The 19,647-nt window shown below is 54.5% G+C and overlaps 1 protein-coding gene across 1 annotated transcript; it reads right to left on the minus strand.

The window, feature by feature from the left end:
• Positions 1-414: 414 nt before the first annotated feature.
• Positions 415-9,806, minus strand: Ppp1r1b (protein phosphatase 1 regulatory inhibitor subunit 1B). Its single transcript, XM_037201326.1, has 8 exons — positions 9,714-9,806; positions 9,310-9,458; positions 7,955-8,015; positions 7,690-7,712; positions 7,271-7,346; positions 2,926-3,129; positions 1,285-1,407; positions 415-1,199 (listed from the first exon to the last, which is right to left on the minus strand). Exons 2-8 carry the CDS (start codon positions 9,388-9,390, stop codon positions 1,162-1,164), a joined length of 606 nt encoding a protein of 201 aa, XP_037057221.1. The 5' UTR covers positions 9,391-9,458; positions 9,714-9,806; the 3' UTR covers positions 415-1,161.
• Between the last annotated feature and the right edge of the window lie 9,841 nt (positions 9,807-19,647).

A 19,647-nucleotide genomic window follows, 5' to 3' on the forward strand; every position in this document is an offset into this window, starting at 1 on the left:
GGCCTGGCACTGTGGAGTAAAGGGGAACTGCGTGAGGGGCGGTCTGTGGGCACAGATCCCTTGGAGAAATAACATTTTTTGGTTTTTGCGACAGAGTCTCAGGTTGGCCTCGAACTCAGAATCCTCCTCTTTCCTCGCCTCAGCCTTCAAGTGCTGGGATCACAGACGTGCACCACCGCGTCCATCACACACTTTTAAAGGATTTTTGTTCTTCCTCGGCTTTTAGCCATCTCCCTCAGGAGCTAGTATGCTTAATGCTCATGCTTAATGCCTGTTATATGCAGGAAAAGCTCCTGGGGAGGCCTGGACACCAGGGTCAAGATCTTGACCCTTGGATAACCACCGTTTTCCCTGTCAGAACATGCCATTACTTCCCGGTCTCTCCTCCCGCCCCTAAAAGAGGAGTCTCAGGACGGTTATTTACAAAGATTTATTACGGCACAGGAGGAGTTCAGGCCTGGAGTCAGGGAGGAAGGGGAAGAGAGCCAAGCAGCTGGAGGACAAGGAGAACCAAGCTCCCCGCACTGTGTGGCCCCTCCAAGGACATATATATACTAAGTGGCATTCCTGGCACCAAAGCACAAACGAAACGAAACGCAACAAGCAGCCTCTGCCAGTACAACTTGCAGGCACCCAGCAGGAATGGGACAATAGGGGAAGACTTTCAAAATGTTGAGGCTGTGGAAAAGAATGTCTGAGACCTGGACCCCTGGTGAGAGGGGTAGGGACTCAAAGCCTCCCCCCACAACACACACAGGAAGAGGGGATGGAGAAGGAGATTTCAGGGCACTTGCAGGCTCTCGGTACCTCCTTTCCCCAGACCTTAGAGTCCTGCCCTGTGGGTCTCCTGTGCCCAGCGGAGTGGATCTAGAGAGGAGAATTGTGAAGAGGGAATATTTGTTTCTGGTCTTCTGAATTTTCCAGTGTGGGCTCTCTCCCCTCCCCCTCCCACCGGGTAAATAGAAGAGTGACTGGCAGGGAGAGGCATCGGGGACTCTGGGCTTCAGCCAAAGCAAACACAGATCAGCCTTAGTCTTCTAGAAGTCAGAAGCCGCAGCCCTAGCAGGCGAAAGAAAAGGTACAAAGTAGGGTGGGGACAGAGTGGGTCTCTGGGGAGCACTTCCTCCTGGAGATGCAGGACTCTGAGTTTATGTACCAGGCTCATGGAGGGGTAGGGCGCTGAGGCTCCTCCCCAGGCTCTGAAAGACAAGCAGAGAGGACTCAAGGCCTGGCTCGGTCCACGAGGTTTCCACCCACCTCCCCACCCCACACTCCAAAGCTCACCGCTTAGTGCTGCTCTGTCTTCCACTTGGTCCTCAGAGTTTCCATCTCTCTGGGGCTCGTCCAGAGGAGGCGGACGCTCCCAGGGTCCCTCCAGACCCTGGGCACAAGTTAGCTTCTGCCCCACTGGAAAAGAGGGCATACAAACATAGACTGAGTGCCCATCTGGTGCCCTGCAGCGTGAGTGACGACTGGTGCCTTGTAGCCAAGTTTCTGAGGCATCATCAAATAATGAGTCGAACACTGGACTGGACAACTCTCCCTATGACTGGCCATGTGACTTAACTCATAGGCACTTTTCTGAAGGAAATATTATATAAGAAGAGAGATGTAGATTACCTTAGATAAGATTATACCTGCTGGGAAGCTGGGTGTGGAGACTTACACCAGTAATGCCAGCAGTCAGGAGGCTGAAGCAGGAGGATCACTTTGAGTTCAAGGTCAGCCTGAGATACATAGTTAAGATTCAGGCCAACCTAGATTGCAGAATGAGACCCTAGCTCAAACAAACAAGGAAACCAAAGAACCCTCTCGAGCAGCCCAGAACTGGTGGTACCCTAGAGTCACTCAGGAGTGCTAGAAATTGATGTTGCTCCTTGGTGGTCCAGTCATGTGACCCAGGGACTTCTTCCCCTTCCTAAGGAAGCATCTCTCATCAATTTTCCACCTGTTCTGGTGGCATCCCAGAGGGAGCTCACGCAGCCTACGCAGCCCTCTCACACCCTCACAGCCAGAGATGCAGACAGGAGACCCAAGTCATCTTGTCCGGGCCCAAGGGCTGAACGTTTTAAGTGGGAGACTGCTTGTCATTCCCATAAAAGATGGCTCTAAGTCAAGCGGTGGTGGCGCACACCTTTAATCCCAGCACTGGAGAGGCAGAGGCAGGCGGATCTCTGTAAATTTGAGGCCAGCCTGGACTACAGAGCCAGTTCTAGGACAGCCAGAGCTTTTGCATAGAGAAACCCCATCCCAGTGGGGAAAAAAGAAAAAAGGTCCAAAAAAGGGGTCCAAAAAGTTTGATATTCGCACCAGACGAGACAGACACAGCATAGCCTCCTGTGGCCAGGCCTGGAAGCTACAGCCATAGGAGAGGTGAGGTCTTTCTGCCCAATTGTCTCGGTGTCTTCTGTGGGTGTTCTGGCTCGGCAGCCTTCTGTGCAGGCATTAGGCGCCCTATCTCCGGGCTGCTGAGGTTAGAGTAAGGGGTGCTGACCAGATCAGTTCTTAAATCCTTGATTCTGTATCTGGACACTAGAGGGCACTCTCCCAACCCATACTGGGAAGGAAAAAGTCTCAAGGGTCCTGGAGAGGGCAAACCAACCGGCCCCCCGAAGCACAGCGGGGGATTCAGAAATGCAGGAAAGGGAATGCTGGGCTCTCTCTTTATCCCTGAACCTCCTCACAGTTTGCTTCTATGGATAGGAAGTTCTTTTTTGGGTCTAGCTTCAACTGTCATGTGCCTTGCCTTAATTTTTAGAAAGAGATGAACAGTGGGAAAAACCTAGTCAGGTGAAGGATTAACCAAGGCTAGGGGATGCCAGGTCTCCCCAAATCTGGCCATAGAAGGACATCACGGGCTACTTCTGGAAGAGCCATGCCTGAGCCATGGGAGCGAAACCACAGACCACAGCCCCTTCAGCTTACCAGTTCCCCTGCTGAATTTCAGGACTTCTGCCTGGCTGTCTTCCTCTTCATCCTCCTCTTCATCCTCATCCTCGTCTTCTTCATCATCTTCCCTTGGGTACCCCAGCTCCCGAAGCTCCCCCAACTCATCCTCCTCCTCCGAGGCCTGGTTCTCGTTCAAGTTGCTGATGGTCTGCAGGTGGGACTCGGCAATGCGCTGCACAGCTGGGGAGGGGAGGGGACCCAGGGAGGCCAGGGTCAGCCAAGCCGCAGGAGCAGCCCACGCATGCAACTGAAGCAGAGACGATGCCCTAAGGAGCCCAAGGTCAAGGGTAAAGGGCCACAGTTCACTTCACTGGGGGAGCCAAACTAAGGTGGGAGCAAGAGGGGGTACATTTGATCTTACTGGCTCTTAAGCTGTTCCCAGATGCTGGGCGCCCCCGCCCCCGAAACTGGCACCAGAAAAACTCCCCTACACCACAGGACGCCTGGCTGGGCAAGACCAGGCCAGCATGGAAGCAGCTTAACATTCTCTGGCCAGGGAGCTTACACAGCCAGGTGCCCAGGACTGGAGAGTGTCTACCAGGGCTAACCCCAGGCAGAAAGTGTCAGGCCTATGGGCCAGAGCCATTTTCCCTGACGCTGTTCACAAAGATCCACCTTGCTGGGCTTCCCCGCCCAATACTGCCAGCATTAGACACCAAACTGCACCTCTCCCCCAGGCTTCCAAAACAGGGACAATCCTGAGCCTGAGGTCACAGCACTCTGCAGCCAGTAAAGTCCTTGCCGGGCAAATGGACCATTCAGATGCAGCCCTCACAGTCTTGACCCATATCCCTAATCTCCCAGCTCCCTCTGCGGTGACCCAGAAAGCAGCAACAGCCCACCACCACCACCACCACCACCACCACCACGAAGACCTGCTCAGATGCAACCTAGGAAAGGAACAGTGTGGGCGGCTTCCCCAAGATGGAAAGGGGGGGAGGGGGAGGAAGGGATGGGCTGGGGGTTCTGGGGAACGTTGTTAGGTTAAAACTGGGATGGAGGGAGCGGGGATGCAGATCAGTTAGACCGCCTGCCTAGCACGTACAGAGAGCCCCTAGCAGAGGCCTGCAATCGAAGCACCCACATAAGGTAGAGGCAGGAGGATCCCGGGTTCAAATGCATCCTCCGCTACATAGTGAGGTCTAATCTAAGCCTGGGCGACATAAACAACCCCCTCAAACAAAACAAGACACTAGAGCAGAGTCAGCAAGGGACCAGGGGCTATCAGGATTTTAGAGCAGGTGAGTCGCTCAGTCCACAGCCTCCAGCCTAGACTCTTTGCAGTGGTCAGTGCTTCTTGGCTACCTAATCCAACAGTGGCGCCTCCCCTTAACAGCCCAGGGGGTAAGCTGGAAACCTCCGGTGCAGCAAGCAGGCCCCTGCACTCCTGCCAATTCAGGGACAGGCACAGAGGGCGCATTGTGTGTGCCCAGTGCCCCGCCCTGGCCCCAGCTCCAATCCTACCTCTTCCCGCTGGCTGCGGGCATGCTACCCAGGCAATAAAATCGCAATAAATTGCCCTGCCCTGGCCTTGGGGACCCGGCAAAGTTTCACCTTGATCCAACTGAGAGAGCTCTGACCTAGGAGCACCCTTTACACCCCCCACCCCCCCATCCCCGCTCCCCTGAGGCTTAGTGCCGTCCACCCTTCCTGGAGGGCTCTTGAATCCTGCCCTACAAAACCCAAACCCTGCCAGACACTTGCCCTCACCCAGAAAGGGCTAAGCCTGCCAAACAGAACCATCTCTGGGCTGGGGGAGAGGAGGTGGCAGGCAGTCGGGGGAGGAGAGTTGGTTCGTGATCCACCGTGATGATAGGTGTGTACAGCACCCGTGCGGCGCCCCGTGAGCTCCTGTTCGCCTTACTCAGTCTCTCATGCCTCGCTGGGCCTTCTAGAATCTACTACTCTTTCCTTACCACACTGTCTCCTTCTTGTACCTCTCCATGTCTGGGACCCTAAAGTCCCCCTGCCCCAAGTCTTCCTTTTCAAAATTCAAGAACCCCCGTACAGCCCTCTCCTGACTCCTCCTTTCCACATCCCTGCTCTCCCTACCCAGAAGCTGGGACAGGTACGTCTTTGGTCATCTTTTGGTACACAAGAAACTTCCTGGCCCTAAACTCCTACCTCAGCACACTCCCAAAGTGCATAACCCAAGCCAGGGAGGACTGAACTGGGGGGGGGGGTGTAGCTCAGCATTACATTGTGTGCTCAGTGTGGAAGACCCCGGCTTCCATCCCCAGCACCTTCTCAAAAGACTCGGGGGCGGGGCTGCTTTCCCCCCAGCCTAGAGTGGAGACCAAGCAGATTATTTCATTTAAGACAGAGGCTTGCCTGGCGGAGGTGGCGCATGCCTTTAATCCCAGCACTCAGGAGGCAGAGGCAGGCGGATCTCTGTGAGTTCGAGGCCAGCCTGGTCTACAGAGCGAGATCCAGGACAGGCACCAAAACTACACAGAGAAACCCTGTCTCAAAAAACAAAACAAAAAGACAGTCTCTTGATGTATCCCAAGTCCATCTCAAACTCACTGAGCATGATCTCGAACTTCTGATGCCCCAACCTCTACCTCCCGAGCGCTAGGTTTACAGGCCTGTGTCACCACGCTTGGCTTATGTGGTGATGGGGATCGAACCCAGGGCCTCGTGTGTGCTATACAAGCACTCTCGTCCCCAGTCTCAAGGCCAAGTTCCTGTACCCCGTCTTGGAAATGTGCCACTTGTCTTCACTCCTGCTTTAGGTCCTTCTACGCGTCCCTACAGGAAGTCCTTTCACCCTGCCACTCGCTGTGGCTTCCTTCCTTCATTTTCCTGTCATCCCGTTCTCCTGGCCTTGCAACTTCTCTCCTCTGTCCCCGGGCTTGGCAGGCAGGCGGGGCTGCCAGGTGCACCTGTTGACCTTGGCCGGTGCTGGGAAACCATATTAACCTCCCCCCCAGGGGGGGGGAGATCTCAGCACACCTTCCTCCCACCCCCTCAGAGGAGAAGGGGTAGGCTAGGCGGGAAGGCCTCCAGTGGGGGTGGGAGGCAACTGGCACCTCGTTAGGAAGGGACCCTAGGCATGCCCCTTGGCACCTGCTCCTCCTCCAGGTACACCCCCCACAGCTCCCTGGCCAGAAACCGAGTCTCCAGCTGTCCCTAAAATCCTGATTCACTCCTCCCAGCCCCTTGCACACCTCCTTCCTCTGCCTGTCTTTTCTGGCCCCTGGATTCCATGAGCTTCTTAGCCTCGTCCCTTTGGCGAACTCTCCCTGACCCTTAGAGGCGAGGGTCCCAGGACCGGGGAACAAGTCCCTCCTTTTTCACTTTTTTTTTTTTTTATTTTTCCTGAGACAGGGTTTCTCTGTGTAGTTTTGGTACTTGTCCTGGATCTCACTCTGTAGACCAGGCTGGCCTCGAACTCACAGAGATCCGCCTGCCTCTGCCTCCCCTGGGATTAAAGGCGTGTGCTGCTGCCGCCTGACCATTTTTCACTTCTTTGTGAGACATGGTCTTGCCGTGCTGTCCTAGCTGGCCTGGTGGTCACTGCTCAGCCCAGGCTGACCTCATGTCCATAGCAATTTTCCTGCCTCTGCCTCCTTAGTGCAAGGATTACAGGCATGAGCCACCAAGTATGGTAGGGGATTTTATTTTTGAGTGGTTTTTTTTTGTTTGTTTGTTTGTTTGTGTTTTGAGACAGGATCTCACCATGCAACTCTGGGGGGCCCTGGCACTCTCTCTACAGACCAGCTTTGCCTTGAACTCACAGAAACCTGCCTCTCTGTCTCCAAAAGGCTGAGTTGACAGACCTGTGTGCCGCCACCACACTGCCTTTCCGTCAGCATTAGGGCTGTAACCCGGGGCCTGACCTCTGCATGTCAGTGCTCTGCCACTGAGCTACACTGTGAGCCCCCAGATCTTCCTCATTGTATTTTTCCCACCAACGAGACCTGGTATACGTGACAGGGATGACATCTTTTCATCTCGACAGAAAAGCGGTCAAGGGGGGTCCGGGACGCAGACCTGCACGTGGGAGTGGGACCTGAGGGATGAGCACTGGCCCAGCAGAGACATCTCCAGAGTGTCTCACTTCAGTGCTTGTCATCCTGTGGGGCCGGCCAGCTCAGCTCTCCCTTCTGCCCCCTCAACTTACTGTGAAGCCAAGGGCGGCCCTCTCCCTGCCTCTGGGAGTCTAAGAAAGAACTAGTCTCCCAAGTCAGGCAGTGATTGGGTGGCAGACCTTCCCAGTGACGGTGACACCAGCTTACATTTCCTCTTCCTCCCCTACGTCAGCCCAGCTGCAGGACTCCGGGAGACCACAAGACAGATGCAGGGGTGAGGTTAGTACCTTTCAGCGAGGGGGGAGTGTAGGCACAGGGGTTGGGTCTCTTCGACTTCGGGAGGTGCCCCTCTCCAGAGGTTCTCTACAGGGAAGAGGCAGTTGAATCAGGCTTCCCAGAGACCTCCTTCCCTCCCCCCTCCCTCCAATGGCACCATTCTGACAGATGACCAAGCATGGGACACCTAGGCCAAGCCCCGTCCCCATTGGCAGAGGCTTGACTCGGAGCAGGACTCAGAGTCATGGACACCCCACCCCACCCAACTCAGAGAAAGGGTGACACTCAGAACAGGATCTTTCCAGGGAAATGCAACTGATATGCTAACACGTCCTGTGGTGGCCCCGGTGGCTGGCTGGCTCAGCAGGCATCAGTCTACCCCACCCCAGGGCTCAGCTAAGTGTCCTTCCACCTACCCCAGGAAACTCACCTGGTTCGGAGAGGCCTCCTCCTCTGAGAGAAGTCACCAGGCATACACCAACCATGACGGAGGAGGAAAAGGAGGAAGAGAAAAAGAATCAGGTTACTTTCCCCAAAGCCTCAGTCTTTGGGACAGAAGTGTGCCCCTCCCTCCTGGTGCCGACAGGTGTCAAGACAGTAAAACCAACCCAGCAGAGTCTCCAGTCTCCAGCCTGTCCCCCTCTCATGAAAGGCACCAGAGTTGGGACAGAGAGCCGGGAACGGGCCCTACCTACCTGGAGAGGAGTGCTCTGATAACCGGAACAGCATGGCAGGGGTTGGTCTCCGACGCCGGATCTAGGGAGAGGGAGGACAGGATAAACACTGGATAGGGTCCCTCACCATCACTCTGAGCCAGCTGGAGGCCAGGCTTTGGAGTCCTCAGGGAGCCCGGGGGATCAAAGGCAGCTACAGCTCACTCAACTCACTGGCTTATCTTCCAGGGATGAAAAGCACCCAGAGGCCTAGCAATGTGTTCAAGGTCACATGGCACCCCGGGGTCCAAAAGACTGGAGAAGCCGTCCACGGACGCCCAGACGGTCCACGGCACAGCACAGCTGCTACAGAACCTTCTCCAGAAGCCAGAGCTGGTTACACTCCCGCTGCCCGCTTGAACCCTCTCAAGGAGGAGGTACCCATGGCTCTACCCACCAAAGGTCAGCTTGAGGGCTCCAAAGCAGCCGGGCTCAGCTGTAGGAATCGGGGCCGCAGCCACCCAGTGGTCTGCTGGAGTCTTTGGAGGTTGGAGTCTGGGCCCCTGGCACAGTCTTTCCCAAGCTGTGGGATTCTTCACCCAGTTCTCATGAAAAAATGTAAACTCGTTCTCCTTGTCCACCCCTAGCTTGGCAATCAGACCAACCGTCAGTTAATTAGGTCCCCTTGGAGCTCCAGGGAGATGCAGAAAGGACTGGGTAATTGAAGCTAAAACAGCAGCTGCCAAAAACGCTGCTTAGGCCCAGGCTTCAGCCCACCCCAGCCAAACACCCCAAGCAGGGTTTTGCCCAATTCAAACGGCCCTCTTCAGAGCTAGCCTGTGGCATCTCAGCAACAAGTGTCCTTGCTAGGTCGTGGAGTACAGACCTCTGCCTCCACCACCTCCCCCTCACGTCTTCGTCGATCTCCCAACCCCCAAGGGAGGCAGTTCACCTCCCTGGGGTTGCGGCTCTAGGTCCTGATAGCAAAAAGTAGTCAGAACAAGGTTCTGGGGACCCCAGACCAGGCCTATAGGGTGAAACTGTGGTCAACTAGCCCATGAAGTTGAAATGACAGCCCCAGACTCCTAAACTGTGTGCGTCCCCGGGGGTGCCGCCACGGTAACTAGGTCCCCGTGGGAAAAGGTCTAGCCTAGCGGGACTTTGTAAGGGCCAAGAGGGCAATCCCACGAGCGGACTGTCTCCGGACGCCCACTGCCAGAATCCTCCTGCCCAAGATTGGCTCAGAGGTCTGGGGAAAAGTTGCTTAGAGTCTCCAGCGAACTTCCCGCCCTGTGGGGTGCCCGGCCGCGACCCAGGCGCGGTCCAGCAGAACAGCTGGGCTGCGCGGGGGGTATGCGTGCTGAGGGCGCTACGCGAATGGGGCGCGAACCCCTTACCATCTCCACCTGGCGGGGGTCGAGCTGACTGGGGGGCGCGGGCACCGAGAATTGGATCTTCTTGCGGTCCTTGGGGTCCATGGCGGGCTGCACACCTAGGGTGTTGGGCTGATCCCTGCTCCGCTGTCCGGAGCTGCCGAGGGCGCGAGCTGTGCGGAGAAGGAGCGCTGACCCCGCACCCAGGAAAATCGCCGCGACCCGCGAGGGAAGCGCTCTAGGGCCAGGAGGGCTGGACCGCGGGGCTCGCCTGCGGCGCCGGGCTCGGTGTCCCTGCCCCGGGATCGCGGTCCCCGCGCCTCGGTTGCGCGCTACCCGGCTGGGGCGCGGGGTTCCGGCTCCTGGCCTGCGCTCCCCGCGGGTCTCGGTGGGCTGCCCTCGGCCTCGCTCCACCAGCTTCTATCTACCTTCCCTCTGCCTTCTTCCTCTCCGCGCCTCTGCCTCTGCTGGCTGCACCCCACAGGTCCCAACCCTGGGGTCCCAGCCCGTCCCCTCCGCCAGGGACTGGCGCCCAGGCGCTCGGAGGGAGGGCTTAGGAGAAAGCGGCCAATGAGCATCGAGAAGCGTGTTCTCCCGGGGATGGGAGGAGGGTGCAGAGAGCGAGCCAGGGCCGGGGGAGCGGCCTGGGGGCCCCCTGCCGTCTCCCCAGAACTCGGCGTTGCATTATTGATGGAGTCCAGCCGCGAGGCTAAGGGAAGGGGCAGGGGGGGCAGCTGGAGCTGGGACTCTGGCCTTAACCACTTCGAGGGGGCCCCCGGGACGTGGAGTTTCAAGGGAGGCCTGTGAGGTCGAGAAGAGAGTGCCAGCATGTCACGCTGTGAATGGGGGTGTCCTAGAAAGCGAGTGTGAGAGAGGTGTGCGGGGGAGGACACCTGTCAGTCATCGTGGTAGGGAGTATGTGCAAGTGAGTGCCAGAGGCCTGGAGTGCTACATCTGGGGAGGGTGGGGGTCGGCGTGGTGTGAGTGTGTGAGTCTATGTAAGTGTGTCAGAGTGTCAAAGATGCGGGTGTGAGTGGCAGCGTGTGGGAGGACTGCGTGTGTGCGGGGGAGGGTGTGGGTGTGGAGGAGGATGTTAGAGGCTGTCAAGGTGATGGGCAGGCGGGTGCCAGCTCGCGGGGGGCCTGTGCAGGAGAGGGGCTTGAGGCTGAGAATGTGAGAGCAAATTCCCCCGGCGAGAGGGGGATGCGTCCCCGCCACCACGTACCCAGCATTCACGTGTCTCCTGCCTTTTCTCCCCATCTTCTGGGGGAGGGGACAGAACCAACCAGGGGGCAGGGTTGGGGGGCTGCCTTTGGCAGTACACGTGCCATCACGTGTGTGGGCTTGGAGCGTTGGGGAGCAGAGCTGGGGGAGAGAGGTGGGTGTGTGATCATTCTGAGGTGGCAGCCTCTTCTACAGATGTGCGTGTGTGTGTGTGTGTGTGTGTGTGCGTGTGTGTGTGTGTGTGTGTGTGTGATGGAGGAGAGAGAGGGGCTGCTTTGTGGGTTAAGTGGCCCTGTTTATCTGCCCAAGCCCTCGAGTCTCTGCAGGAGCTGGCGCTACCCTCTGTGGGGCTGGCAAGAAAGACTGAATGCCTCACTGTAGCGCCCAGAAGGGGTGTGCGTGGACCTGTGCCCGCGTGTGCCCTCCTGGGGCTCTGTTTGTGTTGGCTGTCCTCTCTCCTGGTCACTCTCGGGGCCAGGAACAGCAGGGGCCCCCCTCACCACACCCCTAACTCCGCCAGCAACTTTTCCACTCCCAGCCCCAGCGCTGTGGCTCCGGTGGAATGAGGAGTCTTATGGAAATGAGGTCAGAGGCATGCTGTTCTGCCCCAGACTCAGTGCCCTCTGGGGGATGAGAGGGAGAGAAGGTGCCAGGGGCCAAGCGTTGCTCTTGGGAATAGGATGTCCTGGTGGCCAGGCCCCACATCCTCCAGCCCAAGCCTGGCCACAGCTTGTTGACATATATTCTCTGGGAAACAGCCCATGCTAGGTTGCTGGCCCAGGACATGGGCATCTCTGCCAGCCCCTAGCTTGGCCCAGGACCCCTCTTCCAGATGGGGGGTGTGGTGGAGAACAACAAAGGCCAGTTGTCAGCATGTTGGGAGGATAAAGAGGTACATGGCCAGACAGCAACCTGGGCAGCCTTTGGGCCAAAGTTGGAGCAAGAGACTGAAGCCACCCTGCTGGGGCACTTGAGGAAGAGTATGTGGCGAAGGGACCCAAGGGCAGGGATGAGGCTCTTCCCCGCCCCCCAGTATAGCTCAGTGCCCATCGGAAACTTATGGAAGCACACTGGTTTGACCTAAACAGTTAGGAAGGGGTCCCTCTCCCAAGGTGCCTGGGTAGGGAGACAAGAGCACAGTTTGTTCCCAGAAGATGGGTCCTTGGGGACAGCGGTGGTCTTCACCTCTTTGCCCAGCTGTGCCTGGGTGTAATGCCTCTGGCTCCGCAATCCTGGAACCATGGAAGGTAGGGAGATAGGTGCATGGGGGACAGGCAAAAGGGCAGGGACACAGAGCTAGGAGGGCCGGGGAGGGGGTCGTGGAGAGAGTGGAAAGGAGAGAGGACCCATGTGAGACAGGAAGAGACAAAGGGAAGTCGAGAGGAGAAAGCCTCATGACAGAAGAGATGGAGAGAGGGTAAAAATAGCTCCGCATTAAGATAATTGCAGCTCACAGCTCTGCCCTCCGTTAGGAATTAAATGAGGTTTTATTACTTTGATTTTTCTCTCCTGGATCCTACGCGACTTCTCAGGAACTTGGGGAAAAGTTTTTCCGGTGGGCGGCCAGGTGGCGGAGGCTGCGTGGGTGACAGAGAGGAAGGGAACAGGGAACTGGGGAGGGAGGGAGGGAGGGACAGGGGCGAGGAGTGGGTACAGGACGGTGGGGGTGGCGGCGGCGGCGGCGGCGGGAGCCCAGCAAGAGTTAGAGGAGGGGGGCTGGACAAACAGGTGGGAGGGCTGAGAAGCCAGCGTGACTGACTTCCATTCACTTCGACTGGGAATTAATCATATGCAAATGAGATGTAAAAATAATATGTCACTCCTGGGTTATTATTCTTGAGTTGGAAGCACAGGCGGTTAGGTCCAAAGAACAATTTCAAGTCCTCGTTTGACTTCCTTCCTGCTTGCTCGGACTAACGAGGTTGTTTAGTGGCGTGGCGTCCCTTACCTCATCTCGGGTCTGAGCACTGTCTGGAGGCAATGTTCTCTCTGGTATTTGCTTTCTCTTCTTAACCCCGTCCCTGCCGTGCAGGAGCCATCACACCCTCCTTCTCTGGAAGACGACTTGCGGAAGGTGCTGTGAGGCCTTTGCTCTCGTTTGAGGAGGTGAAAAAGGACGATCACCTCCCCCCACCCCTTTCCTTCCTTCATCCTTCCAAGTGTATAAATTCACATGGACAAAAAAAACAACCCATAGTGGGACATCCCCGGATAGGAACCTCAGGTCCGAACGTCGACGAGTTTCTCTGCGTCTCCTCGCTTCTGTAAGTTTCATAGCCCACCTTGCACAGTGGCTGTGGTGTTTCAACAGGATAAAAATGTAAGCCTCAGCGCAGTCTTCCACGGTCTGGTCCTCCCCGCTGTTTCAGAGATGAAGTTCTGTCGATGACCAGCAGGTGGCGGAATCGGCCAGGGTTCGGGCCGCTGCGCCGCTGGCGATGTGGGTCTGTAGTTGGGCACCGCACAGGTGACCTTGGCACCACCGAGCAGGGCTGGAACTGGAAAGAGTGGCATGTGGCAGCTGAAAGGGAGGAGGCCCCAGGAAGTCCTGGGACGCAGCTTTAGAGGAGCTGGGGAAAACTAGCTGGATACACAGGGTTATCTTTCCCCGCTGCTGAGGGAAAGGGACAGCGATTGGGGAAGCGAAGGAGAGAGGAATTCAGAAAGGAGGACAAGAAGATGGTGGACAGTCATCTGAGACATTCGACTACACACTCATTCACCTATTTATCCAGCATCTATCTTTTCGTCCTTAAATATATTCCTATCTGTACTTATGTGCTTAAAAAAACAAAAACAAAAACTTACAGTCTGGGCATGGTGGTGCACACCTTTAATCCCAGCCCTCATTTGGGAATGCAGAGGTAGGCAGATCTCTGAGTTTGAAGCCAGCTTGGTCTACAGAGCCAGGACAGCCAGGGCTACACAGAGAAACTTTGTCTCAAACAAACCACACAAAACAAAATTTACAAACAAACAACAGACAGTTGTGAGCATTCATTTCAATGGAGTTTTGAATTATACTTAAAGATTGTTTTCATTTATGTGTATGACTGTTTTCCTTGCTTACGCACCACCTATGTGCAGAGACACAAGAGGGCCACCTAATCCCTGGAGTTACAGTTGTGAGCTAACATCTGGGTGCTGGGAACCAAATCCTGGTCCTCTGCAAGAATAGCAAGTAGGTTTTTTTATTGTTGTTTTGTGTGTTATTTTTTTCAAGACAGAGTTTCTCTGTGTAGCTCCAGATGTCCTGGAACTTGCTCCGTAGCCCAGTCTGGCCTTGAACTCAGAGATCCGCCTGTCTCTGCCTCCTGAGTGCTGGGATTAAAGATGCGCACTACCACCACCCAGCCCATGAACAGCAAATATTTTTAACTTCTGAGCCATCTCTTTGCCCTTATTATTTTGAGACAGGTTGTCCCTGTATAACCCTAGTTGGCCTGGAACTCACTATATAGACCAGGCTAGCCTTGAACTCACAGAGATGCTCTTGCCTTCTGCCTCCTGAGTGCCTGGTTTTGTCATGAGCTACTATGCCCTGCTGAAAATTCTATATAGCATGTGACCAACACAAATATATATATATCCCAATAAAGTTCTCTTTCCCCACCTGGTTCAGTTGCTTCCTGTACTACTGGTTCTATGTGAATCAAAACTCATATATTATATGAATGTGTGTGTGTGTGTGTGTGTGTGTGTGTGTGTGTGTGTGTAGCTGAAAGTTTTCCTGTGTCCTGCCCAGTCCATAGCCTCTCAGACCCAAACACACAGAGGCTTATATTATTTTTGACTTTTTGTTTCTCTCTCTTCTCTCTCTGGTTTTTTGAGACAATGTTTCTCTGTGTAGCTTTGCACCTTTCCTGGATCTAGCTCTGTAGACCAGGCTGGCCTTGAACTCACAAAGATCCGCCTGCCTCTGCCTCCCAAGTGCTGGGATTAAAAGTGTACACCACCACCTCCCGGCTGGCTTATATTATTATTATTTTTTTATTCTTCTTTTTTTTTGGCTGGCCTCGAACTCAAGATCCTCCTGCCTCTGCCTTCTTCAGCAAATCCTACCGGTGCGCACCACCACAACCGGCATATTATTTTTAAACTATGGCCATGGCAAACTTCTCAATAGCTAGCTCTTACATCTTAAAATTAACCCATTTCTATACATCTGTACTTTGCTACGTGGCTCGTGGCTTACTGGTACTTCACATCTTGCTTCTCTTGGTGGCTGCTGGCAGTGTCTCCTCTGCTCGGTCTTTCTCCTTCCTCTCTCTCTAGTTAGAATGTCCTGCCTAACCTTACTCTGCCTCACCATTGACCAGTTTTATTTGTCAACTAATTAGAGCATACAGAACATCATTCATCATATATATATATATATATATATATATATATATATATATATAATTTTATGTGCATTGGTGTTTTCCCTGCATGTATGTCTGTATGAGGGTGTCAGGTCCCCTGGAATTGGAGTTATAGACGGTTGTGTGCTGCCATATGGTTGCTGGGAATTGAACTTGGGACCTCTGGAAGAGCAGCCAGTGCTCTTAACTGCTGAGCCATCTCTCCAGCCCTCTTCTTCTTTTTTTTTTTTTTTAAGATTTATTTTATTTAATATAAACAGTTTTCTTTCTGCAAGTTTGCCTGTACTCCAGAAGAGGGCATCAGATCTCATTTACAGATGGTTTGTGAGCCACCGTGTGGTTGATGGGAATTGAACTCAGGACCTCTGGAAGAGCAGTCAGTGCTCTTAACTGCTGAGCCATCTCTCCAGCTCCTCTTTTTTTTTTTTTTTAAGGTTTATTATTTTTATGTGTGTGGGTGTTTTGACTTCTTGTGCACCACCTGTGCACAGGGTCAGAAGAGGGCAGCAGAACCCTTGGAGTTACAGACAACTGTAAGCTGAAATATATATGGGTGCTGGGAACCAAACCCTGGTCCTTTGCAACAGCAAATGTTCTTAACTGCATGTATGTCTACATGTGTATGCAGTGCCAGAAGGGGCCAGAAGAGGGCGCCACCACATTCCCTGGATCTTGAGTTACAGACAATTGTGAGCCACCATGTGGGTGCTGGGAATTGAACCTTGGTCCTCTGAAGGAGCAGTGCTCCTTCTGAAGTGCTCTTTTATTATTATTATTATGTATAGAGTGTTCTGTATACACCAGATCTCATTACAGATGGTTGTGAGCTACCATGTGGGTGCTGGGAATTGAACTCTGGAAGAGCAGCCAGTGCTCTTAACCGCTGAGCCATCTCCCCAGCCCCACAGCCAATGCTCTTCATGCCCACTCTTAAGCTCTTAACCCAAAAATCAAAGCTCTTAGCCTGTGATTTTAAGGTGTGTCCTCTCCACCATGTATCTTTATGCTGAACTCTTGAAGGCACTGCAGGGAAGACGGATTGAAGAATAAGTGAATAAAATAAACATGTGAGTTGTAGACACTAAAAAGGTTTTTTGTGTTTTTGTGGCTGTGTTTGTTTGGTTCCGGTTTGGAGCCTTTACTGTCCTGGACACTGAGCTAAGCCCTGTATATGATGCGGTATCTCTTTTTATCCTCTAGCATAGTCTCATTTTACAGATGGGACAACTGAGGCTGAGAGGGCTATAGCAGCTTTTGCCCTAGTTCAAATACAAGACAGTCTTATCCAGCAAGGTGATTCATACTGAAAGCTCAGCATTCAGGAGGTTGAATCAGGAGGATTACAAGTTGCAGATTAACCTGGTTTGTAAACAAACAAAAACACCCATAGACAGTCACAGAGTCCCCTCTGTGGTGGTGTGTTAGCTCAGTCCCCGGGCCTTTTTCATGATAGATTAGCACGGAGCTACATCCCCAGCTCTGGGGTCCTGACAGGGTCTTAAAATACAGCCTTGGCAGACCTGGAGCTCACTGTGTAGACCAGGCTGACTTTGAACTCGCAGTGCTGGGGTTAAAGGTGTCTGACTTTACTTCTGTCTTTAACACGTTCAGAATCAAGAGTGGGAGGTCACTAGCATGCACTCGCGTGGGCTTCCTTCCAGCTCCTTTTGGACCTGGTTTCTCTCCTGCCCAGCTTGGTGTCTTCGCGGGAGAAGCAGAAATCGGTGTGCCGAGGCTGCCCTCTGGTGGCAGAAACAAGTACAGAAGCATCTGTGCCCTCTGGCGCCCCCAAGTGGAAGCTGGGATGTCGGTGAGAAGAAAGCAAGCTGCAACCCAAGCGGGGGAGGGGGGGCAGCCTCAGCCGCCGGCACCTGGAGACCCCCTGCTCTGGCCACTGCCTGGTGCCCCCCGAGGTGCCAGCTGAGGCTGCCCCCGAAGAATGCCAGCTGCCGGAGCTCGCCGCCTCCCTCTCCCTCCACCAGCCTCACACACACTCCAATCCCGGTCCAGTCGGCTGCTTCCATTCCCTGAAGAAGAGGCCCTAAAGTTAAAACAGCTGTTAATTTATAAACCAATTTTTCCGTGACTGCTTAATAAATCGCCAGCAGCTGCTCTGCCCCCTCCTCCTGCCCAGGCACCCGGCCCCGGGGGCTGCATGGAGAAGCTCAGGGCTGCCAGCCTACCCCTCTGCCTCCTTTGCCCACCAGCTCCCAGCTTGCCCCCAGTTCCCCCAAAAGGGGCAAATCCGGGTGAGCCCAGCTTCCCTGATCTTGAGCTGAGGGCTAAAATGAGAATGGATTTTCTTTCCTAAAGGCTATCCCCCCAACACCCCAACGCCCCTCCCTAGACTCCCAGGCCCAGAAGGTGGCAGTCAAGTCCCTAGCTCTGGGGAGTGGAAATGCATAGCTTCCCTGCGGATGTCCCCTTGGGCCACTGGGTGGCCAGGGGACCCTGGTCTGGCCCAGGGCTCATGCTTGGGAGTGCTGGAATCTCAGTGTCTCTGCCAGGGTGGTCCCCTGACAGATGATGCTAAATGAAGCTTTTCCCTCAAGGGTGGGCTGAGGGGAAGGGGGGGGTGCTAGGATAGCACCCCCTCCAGAAAGACACCCCCTCCTCAGGAGCAGAGGTAAAGCCTGGGTCTCCTGAAAGGCTCTCTGCCCAGCTTTTTCCAGCGTGGAGAAAGTAGCTCATCTCCTCTACGGAGGAGGAACACAGAGAAAGATGTTCTTTCTCCTTGTGTCTCTGTGTCCCTAAGGTCCCTGCTCTTGCTGCTGCTGGAATCCGAGACTCTGCTTGGGACAGGGACATCAGCTTGGGACAGGGCCATGCCACAAACCTTGTAACATGGAGCAGAAAGGCAAAGCACAGCAGCCAGTAGTTCAAATCCTGCTTATACCACTTACTTACCACGGGCTAAGGCAGGCCCAACCCCCTTTCTTTCCTGTCAGCCCCCCTTTATAAAAATGGGGGAAATAAAACTGTTGTGAAAAGTAAACAAATTGGTGTACCTAAGCACACAGTGAAAGAAAGGTTCGTTAGGAATTCAGAGCCACCTTCTTCCCCTGTCGCACACTGCAGGTGGAACTCCTGTGCCCCCCCCCCCAAGCAACACTCAAGCCTTGGGTGTGGAAGTTCCCAGGGTGTAGTCAGGTGCACTGAAGCACACCTTTAATCCCAGCACCTGGGAGGCAGAGACAAACAGGTCAGAGCTTGAGGCCAGCCTGGTTACAGAGTAAAACTTTGTCTCAAAAAAACAAAGTCCAGCCGGGTGGTGGTCGGCGGCGGTGGCGCACACCTTTAATCTCAGCACTGGGGAGGCGGAGGCAGGAAGATCTCTGTGAGTTTGAGGTCAGCCTGGTCTACAGAGTGAGTTCCAGGACAGCCAGGGCTACACTCTCTTGAACAAAACAAAACAAATAAAAATGCAAACCCAAAAAGTTCCTAGGTGACTTGTAGGAAAAATGAAGATCATTGGAAATGCTCCCATGAAAATTAAGGGGAGCCGGGCAGTGGTGGCGCACGCCTTTAATCCCAGCACTCAGGAGGCAGAGCCAGGCGGATCTCTGTGAGTTCGAGGCCAGCCTGGGCTGTAGAGTGAGTTCCAGGAAAGGCATAAAGCTACACAGAGAAACCCTGTCTCGAAAAACCAAAAAGAAAAAAGAAAGGAAGGAAGGAAGGAAGAGAGAGAGAGAGAGAGAGAGAGAGAGAGAGAGAGAGAGAGAGAAAGGAAGGAAGGAAGGAAGGAAGAAAGAAAGAAAGAAAGAAAGAAAGAAAGAAAGAAAGAAAGAAAGAAAGAAAGAAAGAAAGAAAATTAAGGGGGAAAAACCAGGCAGAGTCCCTGGGCTATAGTGCCCTACATGAGCTTTCTCCCTCTGGTCTACAGTTCACCCCCAGCCCTCTCCTCCAGCAGCCAGGGGCCCTTTCCAGAATGCGCTAGAAAAGGCTCCTCCCCGGTGAGAGCTCCTGCAGTCTCCACTTGGCAAGAAAGTTCTCCTCACAGTCTAGCTGAAAGCCCTCCGTTTTCTCCCCTGTTCTCTGATGATCAGGGCTTGCCGCGGTCTGCCCCTTCTGTCCCCTCCCCCAGAAGACTGAGCGAGCTTGGACTGGTGTGCTTCAGAGCAAAATGGGCATCTGCCTCGACCCTTGGGGTCCATATGCCTAAACTGGGGGTGTTCCCGGGACCTATCTCCTGGGTGGGTGCAGATGGAATGGGATACTTGCTGCCCATGAAGCCCTGCACAGGACCTGGAGCAGGAGCGGGGTGTGGTGGGAGGAGGGGCAGAGTGTGGGTGGTGGGGGGAACGCAGATGCCCAGGCCCCATGATCCTAATTCAGGTGGGCCACCTGGGCCAGCCCCTTCACCTTCCTATGCCCTTAGTTGCCATCCATAAAGTGGGGAAGGTAACAGAGTCTGTGTCACGGGGACATCTGGAGCACTGGGGACAGTTCCCCAACAGCAGGAATGTTTGCTGAGGTGTGACCGGTGGGGCCCCTTGAGGCTTTGCCCCCATATGATTGCTGGGCATGTGAAGGCAGGGACTTAAAGAGTGACCCAAGTGAACTCGCGGCCCTGGCACCGAGGAGGAGGGCTATGGCTCAGGACAAGACTCTGGTCCTCACCTGCCCATTTTGCACACCTCTGGCATCCCCCTAGACCTTGGCTTCTGACCACTCTGATCCCTCAACCTCCCCATTCAGTGAAGCTGCCAGCCCCCTCCCTGAGCCTGGGGTCCAGACTATGTCCTGGAAATAAAGCAGGGTCCCTGGGGCCCAC

This window comes from Peromyscus leucopus, chromosome 8b, assembly GCF_004664715.2.
Source record: "Peromyscus leucopus breed LL Stock chromosome 8b, UCI_PerLeu_2.1, whole genome shotgun sequence".
Lineage (NCBI taxonomy): Eukaryota > Metazoa > Chordata > Mammalia > Rodentia > Cricetidae > Peromyscus > Peromyscus leucopus.